The following is a 22,710-nucleotide window of genomic DNA, read 5'->3' as shown; positions in this document are numbered from 1 at the left end:
GCATCGCTATCAATGCCCTTTACTGGCTGATGTTATGATGGATTGTTGGCCTCTGTGGAAAGGGGTGTGGGGCAGCCCTCTAGTTCTGATATGCCATACAAAACCATGACTGCTTTTTGTCATTTTAAAAATGGAAACTGCTTGTAAGCAAGGTGTCAAAGTGAAGTCTTTTTAGAAGCATAAAGGATCCTTGTTTACTCTGCCTTTGGTCGCCAGTACAATCATCTCTTGCAGTAATAACTGTCCTGTCAGCTGTTGATTAATGAACCCTGCCAGAGTTGGATATTTGTTAGGCTAGCACTATGGATAATGCAACATCTCCACTGTCACTGGTCAAGTAGATTGAGTAGATTGAGTTGCTGGGGTGATTTGCTTTATTCTTACATTTCTTCATCAGTCCATTGCCGGAGTGAATTTAGTACATTTTTAGGGTTCAAGGAATTAAAAAAAAAGGTTCGGGATGAACCAGGCATCCTGATTCAGATCTTGCCCCCATTGAGGTCAGTGGCAAAGCTCCCATCAATTTCACAGGTGCAGGCTCAGACCTGTTAGGGCAGAGGCTCTGAAAGGTTCCCTCCTGGTGTCACTTTGAGGGGCTGTCTGAGGTTACCCTGTAACAGCTCTATCTAATCTTCCTAAACGATCCATGTAGGATAGCACAGAAGATTCAGGTGCATTCTGTATAGGAAGGGTACGTTAGATTGACATTTTCCCCCAAACACTCTCCCCAACCTTATTTTACGATAAGCCATCTGGGATGCTAGCACAGGTGTGCTGACCTGAGCTGCACTCTCACATTTGACTGCAGTGTAGACATTCACTCAGATAAATTACCTTATAGTCTCTCCCTCCTCTTTGGGCATCGGTTAAATACAGTTTGTTTGTGGACAAAGATAAAGTCCCACAATATCTGTGGACGAGCCGGTCTTAAAAGTTCCTTGGTGCAGAAGTAGAAAAGGGATTAATTGAGATTCCTTGGGATCTTGGGGAATTCACTTCCCAGAGATTTAAAATAGATACATTAGGATCCTTACTTTGCCAAAATGCTATTGGCAACCAAAAAACACCATCATTGCTAAGGCTTTGTCTAGACCACCAGTTGAGTTTGTGGCAAGCTGGGGTGTAAACCTACAGTGTACTAGTGTGCCACACCCTATCTGTCCCTGTGGACCCAAATGCCATGCACTAGAATTTTCCTGGTGTACTTTAATTTGCCTGCTTTGAAATGGGAGTAGATCAGTGTGCACTGGGAAAATGTCATGCATGGTACCTGAGTCCACATGGACAATTAGTGCATGGCACACTAATGCGCTGCAGATTTACACCCCAGCTTGCCCCACACTGTTTGTTTAGATGACCCCAACTTTGGCTGAGCCACCAGAGATGGCAAGGGTTCAATGGGCCTAGAGCCTGATCTGCCCTCTGAAATGTGGAAACGAGCCCTCTCCAAGAGAATATTAAGCAACATCAGTGGTGTTTGGAAAATGTCTTAGTATTAAACTAAAAGAGGGAGACTGATGTTGGGCCATGAAGCTGTTTAGGTCTTGGCCACCAGCTGCAATCCAGCTCAGTTGACGGCTGTTGGTGGCCCACGTTAAGTGAGCTAGTGGATCCCAATCCAGTTCTCAACAGACAAGTGTCCGGTTGCTAAAATCATCCTGGCCATTAGCACAAAGCGCTACCAAGGTTGGCAGTCTCAGGAGAGATGTGGTGGAGATTTGAATCATAGAATCATAGAATCATAGAATATCAGGGTTGGAAGGGACCTCAGAAGGTCATCTAGTCCAACCCCCTGCTCGAAGCAGGACCAAGTCCCAGTTAAATCATCCCAGCCAGGGCTTTGTCAAGCCTGACCTTAAAAACCTCTAAGGAAGGAGATTCTACCACCTCCCTAGGTAACGCATTCCAGTGTTTCACCACCCTCTTAGTGAAAAAGTTTTTCCTAATATCCAATCTAAACCTCCCCCACTGCAACTTGAGACCATTACTCCTCGTTCTGTCATCTGCTACCATTGAGAACAGTCTAGAGCCATCCTCTTTGGAACCCCCTTTCAGGTAGTTGAAAGCAGCTATCAAATCCCCCCTCATTCTTCTCTTCTGTAGACTAAACAATCCCAGCTCCCTCAGCCTCTCCTCATAAGTCATGTGTTCTAGACCCCTAATCATTTTTGTTGCCCTTCGCTGGACTCTCTCCAATTTATCCACATCCTTCTTGTAGTGTGGGGCCCAAAACTGGACACAGCACTCCAGATGAGGCCTCACCAATGTCGAATAGAGGGGAACGATCACGTCCCTCGATCTGCTCGCTATGCCCCTACTTATACATCCCAAAATGCCATTGGCCTTTTTGGCAACAAGGGCACACTGCTGACTCATATCCAGCTTGTCGTCCACTGTCACCCCTACGTCCTTTTCCGCAGAACTGCTGCCTAGCCATTCGGTCCCTAGTCTGTAGCGGTGCATTGGATTCTTCCGTCCTAAGTGCAGGACCCTGCACTTATCCTTATTGAACCTCATCAGATTTCTTTTGGCCCAATCCTCCAATTTGTCTAGGTCCTTCTGTATCCTATCCCTCCCCTCCAGCGTATCTACCACTCCTCCCAGTTTAGTATCATCCGCAAATTTGCTGAGAGTGCAATCCACACCATCCTCCAGATCATTTATGAAGATATTGAACAAAACCGGCCCCAGGACCGACCCCTGGGGCACTCCATTGACACCGGCTGCCAACTAGACATGGAGTCATTGATCACTACCCGTTGAGCCCGACAATCTAGCCAGCTTTCTACCCACCTTTGATCTCGTTCCATCCTCCTACAAGTGGTTCTCCTCCTGCTCAGGACTCAGGCCTATTGGCTTCTGTAGCGTGAGGGAAGCTAGCACTCCTACTACTCTTACTATACCTTACTCGGTGGACAAAGATAGGATTTCAGGCTCCAGCTCATGAATCTTTCAGGCATGATAAAATTGACTTTCAAATTCATAAATAAAAAATGAAGCTGGATGGAACTCCTTGAAGCTACTGAGAACAAGGACTGCAGAGACCCTTAACCCACCCTGTGGCCATTGAAAACCCCCCAGCAAAGTCACGTTGGTGGTAATTTATTGGCTTGGTCTAACGGAAAATTGTTTAACGTCTTCTATAACTCATGCTCCTTCTCGACTCTTTCATAAGTCACAGTAATTACTGTGTGTCCCAAAGGGCAAAGACATATAAAGATCCACGGTAATAGGCCTTTTGTCTTCCTCTAACAGGACATGCATATTATTAGCACGGATGAGAATCAGGTGTTTGCAGCTGTGCAGGAGTGGAACCAGAACGATACGTACAACCTTTATATATCTGACACCCGAGGGGTCTACTTCACGCTGGCCTTGGAGAATGTGAAGAGCAGCCGGGGGCTGGAGGGAAACATCATCATAGACCTTTATGAGGTATGTAGTCAAGGTCACCTTGTAGCACCACCCCTGCATAAGACAGGAGCCATCTGCCAGTACAGATGAGTGTGTAAACCTCTTAGCATCCTTCCAGGACCTTCAGTTATTTTGGGAATATCCCCCAGAATGAACACATGTTCTGCCCTCACAAGATCCTCCTTGTGTACTAAAATGGAGCTGGTCCCTGAAGAAATCAGTGTTTTATGCTGGACCAGTGCATGCTGGGATAGATTAAATGCATGCTGGGATAGATGTGGGCAGGGAATTTTAGGAGTTTGTTGCTTCCTCAAGCATGTTACGTTGCAAATGAGGAAGAAAACAGTTTATTCATGTGAAGTACAAGGTTCATATTTCCCCCCGATTCTCTGTCCCGTCAAGCACAGATTCAACGTCTAAAATAAAAGGCTCTATTTTCGTAAGCACTCAGCCTTGGCCTAACTTGAGCTCCCTTTGACTACAATGGAAGCAGAGTTAGGCCAGTCCTGAGCATCTTGGAAAATCCTGCCCAAAAGATTCTGAAATCTGAATTTAACTCAGGATGGGCAGCAAGAGGCACTTTTTCTTTTAATTGTGTCAAATCACATGGTGTTATTAGTAGCTGTTATTTCTATTTATTACCTGCATTGTCTGTGACCAGGATCCCATTGTGCTAGGCAGGGGCGCTGGACTGGGGGGACCAGGAGGTCATGGCCCTCCCACTTTTTACTGGAGGAGGGGGCGGAGAGGAGCAAGTGGGAGGCAGGGTCTTGGGGGGGGAAGAGGCAGCACAGTAGCAGAGTCTCAGGGGAAGAGGCAGTGGGGTCTTGGGGGAAAGGGCAGTGGGAGGGTGGGGCCTCTGGAGGAATGGGTGGCATGAGGTTGGAGGCTCAGGGAGAAGGGGTGGTGCGGGGGGGGAGGGGAGCCTCGGGGGCAGTGCAGTGCAGGGCCACAGTCCAAGCCCCTTCCCCCCACACTTTTAGGGCATGTCGGCCGCTCCTGGTGCTAGGTAGAAACACATAACAAAAAGATGGTCTCTGCCCCCGAAAGCTGGCAGTCTCAGTATTCGATGAGAGGCGGCAGGTGGATACTGAGAGCATGAGGCAGCAGAGCGAAGATGAGAGACAGAGGAGAGAATAAGGCAGCAATACGGCAGTGCCGGCCAGCATGATAAGCAGTGTCTCAGTGCACCAACTGCCTGACCATTCTCAAGTTGTTGGTAAGCCTCACGACAAAGGATTGCAGCGGTGCCCAGAGGCTCCAATCAGAATCATTCTCCTTGGTACCGTGCAAGACAAGGGCTTGACCCTTCAGACGCTTGCACACATGCCTAACTCTACTCTCTTGAGCAATCCCTTTGGCCTGCCCACAGAAGCCCTGGTGCAGGAAAACACTGCAGCACGTATTTGAGCATTGCAACTTTGATGGGATTTAAGCATGTCCTTAAAGTTGAGGATGTGCTTAAGCACCTTTGTGACCAGGGAGGCTTTCCTGAATTGGAGCCAGAGAAAGGGACCACTCCATATGAGCAAAAGTGGCAAAATCTCAGGCTTTTAAATTACTATGATTAAAAAAAAAGATCCTAAATTCATCTGCTGAGGAAGCATTCCTCAGGAGATGAGATAAAAATTCAGTGAGGAGTCTTGTAAGCATCAATTTTGTATAGGATTTGATAGGATAGTATTGAATTCTCCTGTGGATTTTCAAAACAGGTCTCTATCTTTCATCAGATGATGTCGGCCGCTCTGCCAGGCAGTCACTCTTCTAGGTTTCATTGAGATATTTTTCCTTGTGAGAGATATAATTTTCTCCTCGTTCATGGAAGAGAGGCTGTTTATAAGGAATTCAGTCATCTGATAGCAGTGTAAATTACATTGGTGTGCTACCTTCGCATTCCTGTTGGTGGAAAGTTCCTGGAGAGAGGTTTTTTCTAAGAAGTCCTCCCCCAAACAGCCTTGCCCTGTTTGCAGCCTGCGCACCGCACCTTGTGCAAGGCTGAGCCTATGGTCCCAATCTCTCTCTCAAAGATCCTTTCCCCACTCACGATGGTCAGTATCGCTGTGAGGCACGTTGGCAGCGCCGTGCGGGGAATTGTGCCCTAACTGCCCTGTGAATACAGAGAGGACATCCGCTCCCAAGCCTGTCTAATCAGAAGAATTGTTTCCTTTATATTGGAGGGGAATTCCAAAGCCTGCCCAGATGCTGGTGCGGGGGGTGGAGTGCTGCTGTTCTTGTGTATTATTTGTATTGCCAGAGCACCCAGGAGCCCTGGGAACAGACCAGGAGCCCATTGTGCCAGGCGCTGTACAAACACAGAACAGGGACAGCCCTTGCCCCCAGGGGGCTGACAAGCAAAGTAATGGAATACAGCTCCCAGGACACAGAACTAGCGGCTGGAATAGCCATTGTGTCCCCTTTCTACATACCTAATGCTCTGTAGACGAGGTGGCTTGACTCCCGCTAGCCCTGGTCACGATAGCAGTGAAGACAGCACGGAGCAGGTTTCAGCGTGGGTCGGGTAAGCGCAGCACGGCCCTTGGGAATGTGCTGGACTCAGCTACATTCGTTGGTGCGCAGCTGAGGTGCTGGACTCACTAGCCAGTGCTGCGCTATTTTTGCCACTGCTAAGCTGGAGTCAAACTAGCTCAGCTACGGGAGTTGGGGCACCGCTTTTACCATGTAGACGTATCCTGTGTAAGGGGCCCTGCAGGCTCCCCCAGCTGTGAGCAGTGTGGTCTGGGAGGTGTATTCCCCTTCACTCCATCCCTCGCATCAGCACATCTGCGGACATACCCACAGACCCCCAAGCCTGCTCATCTTCCTCTATAGCCTGCCCGTCCTGCCACCCTCTCTGCTGCCATGCAGGGAGATCCAACAGAAGTGGGCAGCTTGCAAGGGGCGTGTACCTCCTCAGCATCCCTAACCCCGCCTTCCTCTTGCATACTGAGATTGCAACAGTCCCTTAGCAGCCATGTAGACACCTTCCAGACTTGCCCTCATTAGAAAGTGATCATGCAAGTGATTCCCCCCCCACCCCGTTCCTGTAGCGGCTGCATGGGTTGCACGGACTCTTTTGCAGAGAGCTCGCCCTCCTGAGGGTCCCGAATAGAGCCTTGTTCTTGCCTGTTCGCCCGATGTGCTTTTCCATCTCTCTCCATTTTTCCTAGGTAGCAGGGATCAAAGGCATACTCCTGGCTAACAAGAAGATAGAGGACCAGATAAAGACCTACATCACCTACAACAAGGGCAGAGACTGGCGCTTGCTGCAGGCTCCTGACACCGATCTGAGAGGGGGTCCTCTGCACTGCCAGCTGGTCAGTGGCAGAACTTTTCCAATGTGGAATTGACAAACCATTCAGGGCTTCATCCTTTAGCCCTCATGCAGGCTTAGCCCCTACTGAAGCCGGTGGCATTCTGGCCAGCATGAGGACTGCAGGATCAAGTGCTCCGAAATAGAACCCAGTTTGTGAGCTGGATCCTCAACTGGTGTAAACTGATGTCGCTCCACTGCAGCCAGCGAACCTACATCGCTTTGCACAAGCTGAGGATCTGGCCCTACGTATTTAAAAGGAATCGGGTCCCAATGTTTCCCTGTTTGTTTCCTGTCTGGTTTTGGACTGCTGGGTACTGAGGAAGTTAAGTCCGTTTCTGTTCTTGTAAATACATAGATTTTAAAGCCAGACAGGACCATCATTATCCTGTTGTCTGACCTCCTGGATCACACAGGCTGGAAAATTTGATATTTGAAAAGATCTGACAGGGAACTGCATGAGACCACCATATTGATTTTAAAAAACAACAGCAACAAAACCCAAGCATGAACTCCCCTTCCCATGATTCAGCAGAACTGTTCCTCTTTTTCATGCAATTCATTTTTAGGGGTGGGGAGTGGGAAAATATAACACAACATACACACCTTTCTGTAAGACTATTAGACCTCTCATGGCTGAGGGGAACATTTTTGGAAGGATCTCGGCATAGCTAGCCAACACTCAGAGGCTGATCGCTTGCTGTTTCTCTGATCTTGGTTTTTGTGTATTAAAGATTATTCTCTCCACTTCCTCCCCTTGGCAGCCTTTTTGTTCCTTGCACCTGCATTTGCAAATCTCAGAGAATCCATATACATCAGGAAGTATCTCCAGCAAGGAGACAGCTCCCGGGCTTGTGGTGGCTACAGGTATCAATTTTGTCTGTGCTTTTACCCCGTTCAGCCATGCCTTACCTAGACTCCTTCAGGGGAGCTACTAAACTGCTGCTTCTTTTAGCTGTTCAGTGGTTTGCAATGTCAAAGCTTATCTTGGCTGGGTGAGCGGTGTGGATTAGTGAGCAGAGGGCAGGTGAGGCTGACAAGGAAACCTGACAAATGTATTTGTTACAGAGCTGTGAAGTTTTTCAGGTGGGTATTGGCATCCTATATGTGACATGCATATGTCTGTCCATGTGTGATGTGTATGTGTGCTTGTGTGAGTGTATAAATATGTACACCGGGCCTCATTCTTCTCTTGTTTGCACCAGTTTTACACTGATGCCACTACACTGGCTTTAGAGGAGTTGTTCTTCATTTACGCCCAGGTGAGCGAGAGGAGAATCAGGCTCGCACGCTGGGCCAGAGGATCTGGCCCAGTGTAACTGAGAGGCTATTTTTATGAAGTTAGAGGTTTACAGTGACTTTCTAGCTTTCTTCTCACTTAATGAACCACCTTGGCCCTGGACGGTGCATTATGTGTGATTCCTCTGGGCCGGTCTGTGACGCCTTGCTTTGGCAGGTTGCAATGCTTTCATGACAGCCTGTTGGAATCTTGAATGCCACCGATTGGCCGATCCATTGTAATTAATCTGACAACCATCGCAGCCCTGTTTTGCTTTCATTTGCCTGCTCGCAGTAGGCAGTAGGCAGCCTAATCAGGATGGACATAGTAGCTTGGCGTGACTTGGAGCTCCCACAATGCTTAGCTCTGTGGGAACTGTTTGGGGTAACAAAGCGCTTTCGGAATGACTGTCACTGGGGAGAGCTTGCAAATGCAGTAGAAATGTGTAATTTCACACACATGCTAGCAGTTTAATGTCCTTTTTTTTTTTTTTACCTAGGGACCCATAGCGGAACCCTCCCTCTTCTGGCCAATACTTACTCACTTGAGTAGTCCTGTTGCCTGTGATGGGATTGCTTAGATGAGTAAGTGAGTAAAGGCCCATAGCAGTCATACTACAGTGAACTGCAATAGCTGAAACATTCTGTTTATAATGTAGTTGAGTCCTAGTTGTTTCTGGCGGTTACACCCTGAGCAGGTTTTATGCTGTTAATTGTAGCTTTAGCTTGCAGTTGTTTCATTTTAGCAGGTCATCAGTGTGAATTTGCACTGGGGTAAGCAGTGTGTCCTACTCACTCCCTCCCCAGCACTACGACCATGGAGGTCTGTGGCTGCTTTCACAATTTGCCCCCCTCTCTTTCTATCAAGGGCATATTTTTCCTATTAATGGTAATACAAGGAAGTGTGTCTGGGCTCTTGTTTTACCCCTGGGGTTTCCCATTCAATCTGTTGGTGGGAGCTGGGGCAGACGAGGGTTGTGTACACCAGCTGTTGGATAAAATCAGAGCCTTATTGTACTCGAGCATTAGTCCAAATTCAAACTGAACTGACCTTTAGTTAGATTGGGTCAGTCCATACAATTCACAATTTCATTTAAACACCCCAAAATTCCAGGAAGTTCAGTTGCAGGATGCTAGCTCAGATCCATCTCTTCTCTTTCTTCGGTTTGTTTCCATTCTCATGCACTTCTGTGCTTCTGTATTCCAGCCGGCACTGGAAATTGAACCAAAATCCTGAGAGAGAGCATGCTCTTGCAATATTTATGGCCTGGCTTTCAGCAAGAAAGGTACTGTATGTTTTGCAAAAGATCCTCTCCTCAAGATTTCTAGCTCAATGTTCCAGATCGAAGAGGTTCAGGTTATTTGGGTTAAACGTCCCGACTTTGCAAAGTTTATCCAAACTAAACTGTCAGGTGCTGGCAGCCCACTCCTCCCCACAGCGAGTGTGTATAAACGGTCATGGCTCATGATACAGTTCTTACAGTGGCCTTTATTCTTACTGAATTCTCTAGGAAGCAGATAAGATGCCAGAGGCAGCAAGAGAATGAGGTCCTAGGCAATGGTCTAGATTACTAGACAATAAGTTTCTTTTCAAGCTGTCACTGCACGGGATGAAAGCTTCATTTGTTTAACAATTAACCTTTAAAAGGCAGAACCATCATTTCTGTGTTGCTGCCTTGTGCAATAAAAGGCTTCACCTGGTGGGAATTGGCACATCTGTTTCTGTTAACCACGGTCAACAGCTGCACTGTATCAGCACAGACAATCCAAATTACCCATCACAAACTTATTCTCACAGGTCTTGTCTTTGCTCTGCTTCCCTGGGAAAGTTTCCACTTTTTCACTGCCAGTGCGACAGCTCCGCCAGTAGTAATAATGGTGGGAGCGCTAGCCTAGATATAAGATCATTGGTCTGACTCTTTAGCAGAGAAGAGGCACATATCAGCCTCTCGATCCACGCTTGTCAGGACCAAGGACCTGATCCAAATCGTATTAAAGTCAATGGAAGTCTTTCAGTGGACTTCAGTGGTCCAAATGAGGCTAAAAGGGAGAAAGGAAGGGATTCATAAATCAGGGCTATAGAGACAAAAACATCTGGAAATGGTAGTGATGGAGTTCCAGCAAGCAAGAACTCGCTTCTCTTTGCTACCAGCCATAAACCCCAGTTGGACAGTTGGTTTCCAGACCTTGAGGCTTAGAGATGAAAATATCCATAGGAAAACCTGATTCAGTATGGCAGTTCCTATAAAGAAGGCATCTGAAAGTCAAGCTTCAGGGCATAAGCCAACCTCTGACTCTTTGGGGTGAAGAGGAAACTTTCCCCTACGGGCAGGTCAACCCAAAACTGCCGGTTGCAGGGTTTCTTCTACTTTCAGCTGAAGCAGCTAGCACTGGCCACGCTTGGTGGTCACAGGACAATGGAGTAGATCAGTGTTCTCAAACTGTGGGCTGTGACCCCATTTTAATGGGGTCACCAGGGGTGGCATTAGACTTGCTGGGGCAGAAGCTGAAGCCTGAGCCCCACGGCCCAGGGCTGAAGCCGAAGCCCCAGGGCTTCAACCCCGGGTGATGGGGCTCAGGTTACAGGCCCCCTCACCTGAGGATGAAACTCTTGGGTGTTGGCTTTGTCCCCTTGCCTGAGGTGGTGGGGCTTGGGCTTTGGCAGGGCTTGGGCAGGCTCTGGCTTCCATCCCCCGTCCTGGGATCAAGTAGTAATTTTTGTTGTCAGAAGGGGGTCATAGAGCAATGAAGTTTGAGAACCCCTGGAGTAGATGGACCAAAGGATTAAGGGAGTGTGGTAATTCCTGTGTTCCTAATACTGATACCAAAACCTTTCTTGAATCACCTTGTAGCGGGCGCCACCCTGTTCCTCAGGTTTTATTTTTGGAAACAGGAGTGTCACAACAACTTGGCTAGTTTTATCATCTCTGATCCTGATGGGAGCTTGTCAAGATGCATCTGGGCTTTAATTCCTCATTTTCCATCGTTAAATGTCAGGAGCGCAATTAACATTTTCATTAGTCTGTTTTTATTGTGCTCCTATTGAGTCTACAGATGTGTAGGAGTGAATCTTCCCTTCTTACTGTTTTTAGAGGAAAAATATCAGGAAAATTATACCCTAGTTTAAAAATATCTTAGCTGTCGGGAGAGGGAATTTTATGGATCAGTGGATATGGAATGTGCTGTGGAGTCTTTCATCCATTGGTTCAACCCCCAACAGTGTTCATATTGTCTGTGAGTCATTACCATTTGAGGGCCTTTCAGTGGTATATGTGACCGAGTTAGTTCCCTTAGTTTACTTTGTAGGGTACAGACATCCATGCTACAGAACCCCCCAGCTGGCACAGATTAGCAATCTTGTTGGCAGACTTGTCAGGATAATCAGTTAACTGCGTGGAGTCCAAACAGAAAGTTTACTCTGGAAGATGGCTCCTCCAGGGTAATGGGGAGGTAGGGTGACTTACACACTGCTACTTTGCACAAGCAGAAGACTTCAGTCTCCAGGACTAACGCTCAAACCACTGAGCTGTCTCTCCCCCTTTATCGCCTTTATTGCCAGCTCATTTGGTCCTGGGTCATTCTTTACACCCTAGCTCCACCAAGATGTAGTTCATATCAGAAACAGGCCAACCCTGGACAGAGAGACATTGGTAATTTCACCATAAGCCTCATCTGTTAGGCTTCACTGCAAGCCACGAGTGAACGCAGCAGGAGATGCTGTTTGCTAGGTGCACTGCTTCTGAGATCAGTACGTTGGTCCATTTGTTTTTTGGAAAAATCCTGCGGTGAAATCTGATCCTCACTGAAATCATTGAGAGTTTCATCATTGACTCCAGTGGGACCAGGATTTCACCCTTGAACTCCACTCTGATGAAGTGAAGACAGTATGAATAATTTGATTTGGGTCGTGTGAATTTGTCTTTTTGCTTGAATTTGCATGAGACATGGTGATAGGAAGAATTAAGTGTTTCCATGTCAAAATACTGCAAACACTAGGTGAATGCAGAGACGCGCTTTGGTGCAAAATTTTCAGAAAAAATTACTGATTTGCATACACAGTTGTCACGATTGCAACCATGGCAGACAATAGACATGTGGTTGTATTTGTGCTTTCCTGAAAATGTAGGCCTTAACACGGAGCAGTCCAGTCAGGTGTATCTCATGTTGTTGCAAATGCACACAGTGTCACTCGGGGTAAAAGCAAACCAGTGAAGCAGTCTTTCTCAGCTATTTATTTTAAAACATTTTTCTATTTTACTGTTTGCAACATTCTCCTACCTTAATCCTCCCACCTGTCCCAGGGTGTTGTCATATAATCCTGGAATTAAGACAACAAAAAACTTTGGTTAAACCAGTTACCCCTGATTTCCTGCAAAAATGTGATTTCCCCCCTCCTGCCACACAAGAACTTACGAAATCCACTTGTGTTTCAGGCAACATTGGCTCTGAACTCTCATATACCGATATCAGCACGTTTATATCTTCCGATGCCGGAAACTCGTGGAGACAGGTACAGTCGTATGTGGGGAAAGGGAGCTGTGGGCCTTTTGCAAACCTTTCCAGCTGCTCTCTGGGCCTCAAATGGCTTGAAAAGCTCACACTATACCTGACTTGTTTCCAGATCTTTGAGGAAGAATACAATGTGTGGTATCTCGACTGGGGTGGGGCACTTGTGGCCATGAAGCACACGTCAATGCCCATCCGGCATTTGTGGTAAGGCTGTTTCCCTTGCTTTGAGAATGTTCTCTGGTGGGGGGAGGGGTCTAAACTGGAATTGTCCAAAATATAATTAAGATCTCTCAGTTCTGGAGTGGATCCTTCTGCCTCCTGCTGGTTATGCAATATAGGTACCCAGAACACTAAGGAGCAGATCAAATAATCTCTTACTCAGCTACTAGAGAAGTAATTCTCCAATTGTGATCATCTGCAGAGCACTTTGTGGTGGCCCACAGAAGTCTGGGAAAATCACATGATTCTGGTCCTTCATCTTGTCACTAGCTGCTTTCCACAGGCGTTTAAGGTTGAGGCCTCCTGAGTTACACACTTTGGGTCAGATTTTCCGACAAGTTTGGCTCTCTGTTAGGTAGCAAAGTCAGTGACCAGATTTTAAAAAAACAAAGCCAAGCTCTTATGAACGTTCTTCCCCGAGTGACATCCTGCACAGCCTTGTTGATTACAACGGGTGTTGGTTGCAAAGTCCACGCATCATTTGGCCAGCAGTTGCAGGGGATTACTGAAAAGGATACCTTTTTATTGGTGTGAGTGTGTGTCGGCACTGGAGCCAGGAAGAGGGGTTTGCGGGTGATAATAAAGAGGAGCAAGAGGATGGATAAAATGTGTATGGGAGCAAGGGAGGGAAGGAAGGATTACCAGATGGTGGAGGAGCAAAGCGGGAGGGGACCAGATGGGACAAGGAGATGGAGTGAAGAACAGAAGGAGACAGGGTGATTGACTGGATGCGAAAAGGACAACACATTCATCTCACAAAAGACTGACAGAAATACAGAGATACTTTGCTAATGTTACTTGCCCCATTTAAGATCCCGCTGCAGTTTGCCAGAGAGAGATTGGTGAGCACAAATGGGATCGGGAGCTCAGGGTGGGTTTTGAGATGCTCGCTTTGTTCAAGATGTAGTTCTTACTCTGAAGTCGTTTGAGAAGCCTGTGCACTCGAGACACTGCCCAAACCATCTCCTCCACCTGCTGAACTTTGGGGGAGTTGGGATGTAGGTCTAAACTTCACAGTTGGCCCTCATGACTACAGGACTTCACGCTGTTATGGGCTGAGCTTTCTCCGCTTCCGCTGAGATTAACAGGAGTTCACGGCGCTGAGCATCTCAGTGCATGGAACCTAGGGTGAGGCAAACCAGACCCCTGGCGCAGAACCTCCACCAGAATTTGGGTGAGTGGGATATGGTTCGGAACTTCAAAGCCGCCCTATTTTTCAACCAAGTGATGTGCATGACAAAGAGATGTCAGGGTTGATGTATTTTCAAGCCATGAGCCTGAATATCTCCTTTCGAAGCTGGAGCCCTCCTGAACTTTTAATTGAACAAACATGCAATAATTCCATGCATTACACATTACAGAGTGCACTTGCTCTATGGATGTGTGGGGGCAGCAGGCTCAGTGCCTGCAGTAGATAAGTGGAATTGCTGACAGATGCCTAAATTAGCATCACCTTCAGTCTTGTGTCTTGGGTGACGTCGGAGCACGGCTAATGAACTGACCTGCCCAACTTCTGAAGTTGTTATGGAGGAAATTTAACAGAAATCATCTTCAGAGCTGAGGTTCATATTCTTCTGTGAATGAGAGACCCCTCTCTTCTGATCGCTGACCCGCACTCTTGTCTCCACACGCAACACAAACATAAAAGGAAATAGAGCTTTCAGTCAAATAAAAGAAGAAAGTAATGGTGTTTGGCCACAGTAATGAGATGCTAAGGTCTCTCCCACTTGATTCATTAATACACAGAATCCTTCAGTTAAGTAACATCCAGGCAGAAGCCAGGGGATTCAAGGCTCAGGCTAAGCTGTTGTCCTTCATACCATGATGTTTTAGGAATGCACTTTATTAAGATCATTGATGGTTGCCTCTTCACCTCAAAGCCTTACATCCTTCCTTGCCACAGCCAGGCAAATGGCTCTATAATAACTTCCACTAGGGGTTTCCAGTAGGGTTTGAACCTTCTCCATCAAAGCACACACTTCTACCGCTTGAACTAAAGGAGTAACTCCATTAGCTTCACAGCAGTAGCAGACTGTTTTTGTCACTGTGAGTTAGCCACAAGAGATGGATGCAACACACACTTTACAAGCAAGTTAAATTTCTACCACACAGAGAAGACAGGATGCAATTGGCTCAGATTCAATTCCGTTTTTCCTTTTCTTTCTGGCTAGTAACAAGCAAAATATTCTGAAGGCGCTAGAATTTGTCTAAGATTTTGTTAGCATAAGGAGTAGGATGGTCCAGTGGGTTAAGCCGAAATCAACCCCCCCCCCACAACCAGGTCCTAATCCAGGTTTTGCCACCGACTCACTGTGTGACCACGAGCAAGTCATTTAATCTGGTTGTGCCTTGGTTTTCCCATTTGTAAAATGGGGGACGCTGAACATTGCCCTCCTTTGTAATGCGCTGTAAGCAGCTGGAATACCGCATCGGCACAAAAATGGCTGCAGCAAGCAAGGCCGTTCCCTCTGGGGTTGGTGTTTGTGACCAGAAAGTAAAATAAATGACCAGGCTTATGACCCAATACACTTACCTTCTCTGTGCAGCCCAGCTTTTCCCTCCCCATCTGCCACTTTTATTGCCCTCCCTGGAGCACCTGTATATGGGGCAGGGCTGGGGGAGCCGAGCTGGAGTTAATCTCTTGTTCACTCACACTAGGCTGACCAGATAGCAAGTGTCAAAAATCAGGACGGGGGTGGGGAGTAATAGGTGCCTATGTGAGACAAAGACCCCAAAATCGGGACTGTCCCTATAAAATCGGGACATCTGGTCACCCTAACTCACACCCAGTGCTCCTGCAGCCTCTCACAGGTGCTTTGTGACAGCACTAGATGAGGAATACATTATGCAGTCAAACAGCCAGGGCGCTGCCATGCCCGTGAGCTCCAATCTGTCTGAACAGAACCCCTGTGAAGGCAGTGGAGCGCCATGTGGACTCAGGGCTCGCTGCAGGATCGGGGCCGGAGCATTTGCATGTGCTCATGGCCCGTTAGAGGCCAGATTCTGACATGCTCGCTCACGCTGGCCACGCTTTCCATAAAGGGTGGTTGATAAAGGATTCCTCAGTGAGCGATTGCCATTACAAGCCACAGGCAGGAGCAGCCTGTGTTCTGGAAGGTTCTAAGGACACCAGTAGATGGTTCTGCGGGACCTGTTGAGCTGCTGGATTCAATGACAATCTATACTTAGTGGCTGCCTCTTTATGAAACTTCTGCTCAGTGGCGCTGGAACACTTTTAATAGTGGGGGTGCTGAAAGCCAGCCCCCTTACTCCTGTCTGCACCTCCGCCCCCGAGCTGGGGCTGGGAGCAGGGCCGTGTCTCCGGGAGGGGGTGACCCAGACAGGGGTAAGGGGCCGAGGCTGGGGCCACAGCTGGGGGCAGGTCTGGGGCCGGGAACAGAGCCGTGGCCGGGGCTGAGGCTAGGGGCGGGGTCAGGTTTGGGGTGCAGGGCCAGGAGTGGAGTCCCGGGTGCTGGGATGGCAGTGGGGACCCCGGCAGCGGGTGTGGGGCCGACAGCCAGGACCCCAGGAGCTGGGCCAACAGCCAGGACCCCACGTGGGGGGCCAGGAGCAGAGCCCTACGTAAAACCTGGGGGTGCTTCAGCGCTTCCCCTCACCCCAAGTTCCCATGTCTATGCTTCTGCTAGTCATTTGTTAACCCCTTATAAATCTGTTAACCCCTTTCTAGACAGCGTAACCCTCAAGCTGAACGGCACCTAACTCCACGAACGCTCCTTTTGACTTGCTGAGGGAGGTGCTACTCAGTGAGAGAGACGCGATCAGATTCTGGCCCTAGGCTACTGGGAGAAGAGCTGTGGAGACTAAGGGACAATGCTGGCACACGAACAAATGGGGATGAACCGGCCATGAATAAATTTCGGCTGGAAATTAGAAGAAGGTTTCTAACCGTTGGAGGAGTGAGGTTCTGGAACAGCCTCCCACCAGGAAAAGTGGTGGAAACAACCTCACTAATTTTAAGATGGAGTGTGTATCATCCTGCCTGAACTGGATGATATGCCATAGCAGGGGACAGGACTTGATGACCCAGGAAGTCCCTTCCAGTCCTGCCTTCCTATGGCTGTGCGCGTGGGCAAACATTTACTTTGTGCACAGATTCATCAAAGGAGTTTGGGGCACACGCTGGGGATCCAGAGGGGCTGCCTGCCAAAATGCCCTTTCTGCCTTTGAAAATTCCCCCCACAAGCATTTCCACATTGACGTTTGGCTCGTGCAACTGCCTGTGAACATCTGGCCCAATCTATTGCATAGTTATTTAGGGTTGTCGCTGATAAACTCACACCGGTCCTTCCAAATTATACCTTTAGGGGCTTTTGAACTTGCATCGTCTTGTCTCAATAGGCACCTGCTGCAAGAAAAGAGCCATCTTGATTAAAGAATACATGGAAATCTGTTAGTTCTCAAGCTGGGACAGAGTACAATAAGTTTCATCCCGGAGAAAAGAGGGTTTGATAATTGAAAAGCTGAGAGAACTTTAATGAGGCCTGCTGTTCCCCCGAAATTGAAATGCTAGTTAGATAAGCATGCAGACCAAACAGCATACAAATGCACGGGGGTATGGGGAGATACATACCTTTAAATAAATAGATTTCTGAAGGATAAGCTCTTTGCATGCAATTCTCCCACAGCATTTTCTCTTTGGTCTGCAGCGCTTTCTCCTGTGCCAGATACTGTTTTGTGTACAGCTGCCGTTTTGTGTATCGGTAGTGCTAAGGCAGTGGTCCCCAAACTTTTTGGGGTCATGCCCCCCTTACTCCTGACCGTGCTCTGCCCCTCCCCTCCCCCGGAGCCAGGGCTGGGAGTGGGCATGTGGTTCCCCGCGCCCCCGGACAGGGGTAAGGAATCTGAGGCTGGGGCCACAGCAGGGGACAGAGCTGGGGCTGGGGCCGAGAACGGAGCTGGGGCCAGGGGCTGACGCTGGGGCCAGGTCTGGGGCCGGGGCCAGGAGTGAAGCCCCAGCCGGGAGCTGCATCTGGGGGCGGGACTGGGGCTGTGGCTGCGGGAGGGACCAGAGTAGAGCTGGGGGTGGAGAAGGGCTGGGTGCTGCTCCCTCCTTGCCCCCTGTGGAGGCTGTCCTGGGTCCACCACGCACCCCCTGAACATTCCTCCGCATTCCCCTATGGGGCTGCACCCCACAGTTTGGAGGCCACTGCGCTAAGGGGAAGATCTCAGTAATACGCCTCATGGGGGTAAATCCAGTCCGTTCCTCCATGTTTGCACAGGGTCCTGGTTTCCCTGGGACCAGTGTGGTTCCACTGTACGTTGCGGGGGCGGGAGCTGAGGCGCTCAAGTTGGGAGCTCTGCGTACTGTGAGGCATGGTTCCTGAGGGTGGGGGCCTGTCGGCCTCACCCCCAGCCTTTTGGAATCAATGGAAAGACCCATTGGCTTTGGATCAGGCCCAACGTGCCATCTTCAGGGCAGGGATGTGGGATGTGGTGGGATTCCACAGCCCTGGGCTTACACGTAAGAAGGGGAGGCCTGAGTGAAGTCCACCTGCTTGTCGATGCAGCTGCACAGCACCTACCATGATGGGATCCCGGCCTGTGACTGGGCTCCGAGGAGCGACTGAAATACAAATCATTAATCACCTGTCCTGCTCTTCCCTGGCTTCAGTGGGGAGGAGGCTAACCCCTGCCGAACCCCTTCCACCAAAGCCCGCAACTCAGGCGGAGCAGGAGCTGGGGGCTGTCCGTATCCTCCTTACTCACCTGTTGGAGATCATGTGAGTGGGAAACACAGGGTTTGACACTGTCCGTTATGGACTGAAAGACCTAAATGGAGCATTTCGCCCCCTTCTCTATCCCAAATATTATATTCCCCTTCAAAGTAATCGGTGTGATGGCTACTGGGTTTGCCGACGCTGGGGTTTAAACCAGTGTCCTCCTCTGCTAAGAGCTCCAGTCTGTAGAGTGGGCGCTAAAAAGCCGGGCTCTGTAGATGAGACCTTATTGTCTCTGGATTGGGCACCAAGGGACACAAATCTCATGCACTGACCAGTTGGTTACATCTGTCTTGAGAAGCATCAATTTACCCTTTTAAAGTGCTGCTGACTCAGCCCTGCGGGAATCAGAGTTCTGCAGAACAATCTCTCTCCCCGCCCCAAAGCCCCCACTGACCAGAGAATCCGTTTCTCTTCTCTTTTGAAGTGAGAAACATTTCCCGTTGGCCACAGGAGAAATTGTGCCTCTTCCCCCTTTGGCGATGCCCACGGGGGGTTATCTATCAGCTTTCACAGCTCAGGCAGCTGCCGCAATTACAGAGCACGAGTGCTGAAATGACCCAGCTGGAATGGGACCTCATCATTCAGGGGCCAGTAAGCCCTTGGGTTCCCCTGTTTGCTGTTCTTTGCAGACAGGATTCTGGGGTAACTCTCCAAGCAGAAAGCCTTCTGGAATGGTTGTGTAAAGACTCCAGGAGCAACGGAAAACTGTCTCGTTTCCTGAACTGTTTGTAAGCTGAACATCACCACACTACCCCATGCCACTCCATGGCTCACGCAATTTGATATAGGCTACAGAGCCACGGACCTGTCGCGTCCCACGGCAGCAGTGACTGAATGTGATTGCTGTCCATGCTGGCTGTTGGTTGAAATTAGTTAGGCACATTCCATTTTCTAGTGGATAAAGGTCAGATTCTGCTCTCAGGTACTCCCATGCAGCCCCATTGATGTGAGTGGAGTTGAGAGAATGTAGCAGAGAATTTTGTTCAGCATTTAGCCCACTTCTTCTGCTCATCTCAAAGCACATTGTTAATATTAATGAATTAACTTCCCAAAAGGCCCTGTGAGAGGCATAGGTATTCAGAGCCTCATTTTATTGAGGGGCAAACTGAGGCACAGAAAGGCTGTGATTCACCATGGGTCTGTGGCAGAGTTGGTGAAAGAACCCAGCTCTCCTGACTCCAAGTCCCCCTAAGCACTGCACCATATTTGAGGCTGTGTAGTTTCCTCTGCTGAAATTAATGTCTTGAACATAGACACGAACCGAGGGACTACATGTCCTGTCTTAGGTGTTAACAATACCGCCTGCTGTCTTGGATCTGACCTGTTGATTGACATAGCAAACACAGACCTGGGTTGCCAATGTTAGTTGGATGTATTCCTGGATGTGTCCTCACAAGACATAAACTTTAATTAAAGATTAATATTTAATTCCTGGCGGCTCCAGGACACTTCTGGAGGGTTGACAACCCTAACACAGGCCCTTAATGACTTTGATAATAATACTTGCTGCTTTGCTACTTCAGAGCACTCTGAGAACATTAATTAATAATATGGGGAGATGGCAAAGATTGACGCTTGTTTACAAATCCAGCAGCTGTGGCTCGCAAGCCTTAGAAGTTGTTTAATTGCCTAGGTAATTGTTCCAGAGCCATGCGTTTACATTTATTTATTTTGTCTGTTTCAATTCCAGGGTGAGTTTTGATGAAGGAAGATCCTGGAGTAAATATGCCTTCACATCGACACCGCTTTTTGTGGATGGGTCCCTTGTGGAGCCAGGCATAGAGACACAGCTAATGACGTAAGTCCCAAACGAGCTGCGTTGAGATCAAGCGTACGGCGCTATATGTGTATGTCAGTCACTTCAGCCCTCTGCCAGGTGTAACCGTCAGACCTGCTCCACTGTGTGTGAATATGTTACTCTGTAGAGGCTGGAGGGCCGCCTAGAAGCTCTGATCCAGGAGACAGTTCTCTCAGGTACCTTTTAGGATTTACAGAGCTTTTGGACTATTCGTAGATTTTAAGGTCAGAAGGGACTATTAGACCACCTGTCCAACATCGGCGAGAGAATAAACAAGCTGTAGAATGTTGCAATAAGCTGCTGGTGTTTAGAACTAAGCAATAGGCACCCTCTTGACTGACACACTGGGGATTGAACCGTGGACCCCCAGAACTAAATGTAGGCTTTGCTACAGCTTGAGCTAAAGAGCCAATCCTTCATAGCTGCTTGCTTATATCTTCTGGATTGGCACAGCTGGTGGCTTGAAACACACTCACCAGTGGCAGGTTTCAGTGGTTGCCGTGTTAGTCTGTATCAGCAAGAAAAAACCAAAAACCCGAGGAGTACTTGTGGCACCCTAGAGACTAACACACTTATTTGGGCATAAGCTTTCGTGGATAGAACCCACTTCATCAGATGTGAAAGATATAAGAGTAGGTATAAATACATGAAAGGATGTGGGTTGCTTTACCAAGTGTTAGGTCAGTCTAACGAGATAAATCAATTAACAGCAGGATACCAAGGGAGGAGAAATCACTTTTGAAATGGTAAGAGAGTGGCCCGTTACAGACAGTTGACAAGAAGGTGTGAGTAACAGTAGGGAGAAATTAGTATTGGGCAAATTAAGTTTACGTTTTGTAATGACGCAACCACTCCCAGCTTTTATTCAGGCCTAATCTGATGGTATCTAGTTTGCAAATTAATTCCAGTTCTGCAGCTTCACGTTGGAGTCTGTTTCTGAAGTTTTTTTGTTGAAGAATTGTCACTTTGAGGTCTGTTATTGAGTAACCAGAGAGGTTGAAGTGCTCTCCTACTGGTTTTTGAATGTTACGATTCCTGACGTCAGATTTGTGTCCATTTATTCTTTTGCGTAGAGACTGTCCGGTTTGGCCAATGTACATGGCACAGGGGCATTGCTGGCACATGATGGTATATATCACATTGGTAGATGTGCAGGTGAACGAGCCTCTGATAGTGTGGCTGATGTGGTTAGGCCCTATGATGGTGTCCCTTGAATAGATATGTGGACACAGTTGGCACCGGGGTTTGTAGCGGGGTTTGGTCCCTGGGTTGGTGTTTTTGTTGTGTGGTGTGTAGTTGCTGGTGAGTATTTGCTTCAGGTTGGGGGGCTGTCTGTAAGCGAGGACTGGCCTATCTCTCAAGGTCTATGAGAGTGAGGGGTCATCTTTCAAGATAGATTGTAGATCCTTGAGGATGCGCTGGAGAGGTTTTAGTTGGGGGCTGAAGGTGACAGCTAGTGGCATTCTGTTACTTTCTTTGTTGGGCCTGTCTTGTCGTAGGTGACTTCTCGGTACCCTTCTGGCTCTGTCAATCTGTTTCTTCACTTCCCCAGGTCGGTATTGCAGTTTTCAGAATGCTTGATAGAGATCTTGTAGGTGTTTGTCTCTGTCTGAGGGGTTGGAGCAAATGCGGTTGAATCCTAGAGCTTGGCTGTAGACCATGGATCGTGTGGTGTGGTCTGGATGAAAGCTGGAGGCATGTAGGTAGGAATAGCGGTCAGTAGGTTTCCGGTATAGGGTGATGTTTATGTGACCATCGCTTATTAGCACTGTAGTGTCTAGGAAGTGGACTCACCAGTGGGTTGCAATTGCCCATAGACACAGAGGTAGTGGCTTCCAGTGACCACTTCATTATCTACTCTTCCTCCAGGGGCCGGGTGCCGCAAGAGGAAAGTCTGGCTCTGGGTAAGGGATCAGGTTCCCAGAGAGCTGTACAGTTAACAGTGTACTATCCACACACTCTGCACTTACTGTGTGATACAGCTGTGTAGTGCTGCTTCAGGAGTGTTCCTGTGATGTGAGTAAGTGCCCTCCATTAATCACAACAGGAAGGAGATTATGCTGCAGTAACACTTCATTGCAAACACAGAAGCCTCCTGCTGCTCTGGCTGTTACGGCTGTTCTCAATTTCACTTTGTAAGGGGTCTGATTCTGCTGTCGCTGGCCCCTTTGACACCAGTGTGACTGCGCCCTGAGCAGTGGGGTTACTCCTGATTTACGCCCATTCCAAGAGGGAGGCGGATCGGGCCCACTATCTTTTGCTCTAGTCTCCATCATTCCTGCATGCTTGTATTTCAGGAAGGGGTGGGTGTAGCTCACTGGTAGCGTTGCTATTAATCGTCAATCTGGACTGGAATACAAGACAGGAACGCCACCCATTTCTTGAAAAGTTTGGAATCGGATAAGGGCTTTGGGAGTTGGAATGTGATTTCGTTGGAATTG

At 48.3% G+C, this 22,710-nt stretch overlaps 1 protein-coding gene across 1 annotated transcript in view; it reads left to right on the top strand.

Annotated features, from left to right (window-relative positions):
* The window catches only part of SORCS3 (sortilin related VPS10 domain containing receptor 3), a 501,281-nt gene that overhangs the window by 394,557 nt on the left and 84,014 nt on the right, over positions 1 to 22,710 (top strand). Inside the window, exons 9-14 of the mRNA XM_037905076.2 lie at positions 3,256 to 3,435; positions 6,582 to 6,728; positions 7,489 to 7,591; positions 12,436 to 12,512; positions 12,624 to 12,715; positions 20,162 to 20,269. Coding sequence (XP_037761004.1) covers positions 3,256 to 3,435; positions 6,582 to 6,728; positions 7,489 to 7,591; positions 12,436 to 12,512; positions 12,624 to 12,715; positions 20,162 to 20,269 — 707 coding nt within the window. The remainder of the gene's footprint in view (positions 1 to 3,255; positions 3,436 to 6,581; positions 6,729 to 7,488; positions 7,592 to 12,435; positions 12,513 to 12,623; positions 12,716 to 20,161; positions 20,270 to 22,710) is intronic.

Source organism: Chelonia mydas, chromosome 7 (genome assembly GCF_015237465.2).
Source record: "Chelonia mydas isolate rCheMyd1 chromosome 7, rCheMyd1.pri.v2, whole genome shotgun sequence".
Taxonomy (NCBI): Eukaryota; Metazoa; Chordata; order Testudines; family Cheloniidae; genus Chelonia; species Chelonia mydas.
This window is presented reverse-complemented; position numbering and strand designations above follow the sequence as displayed.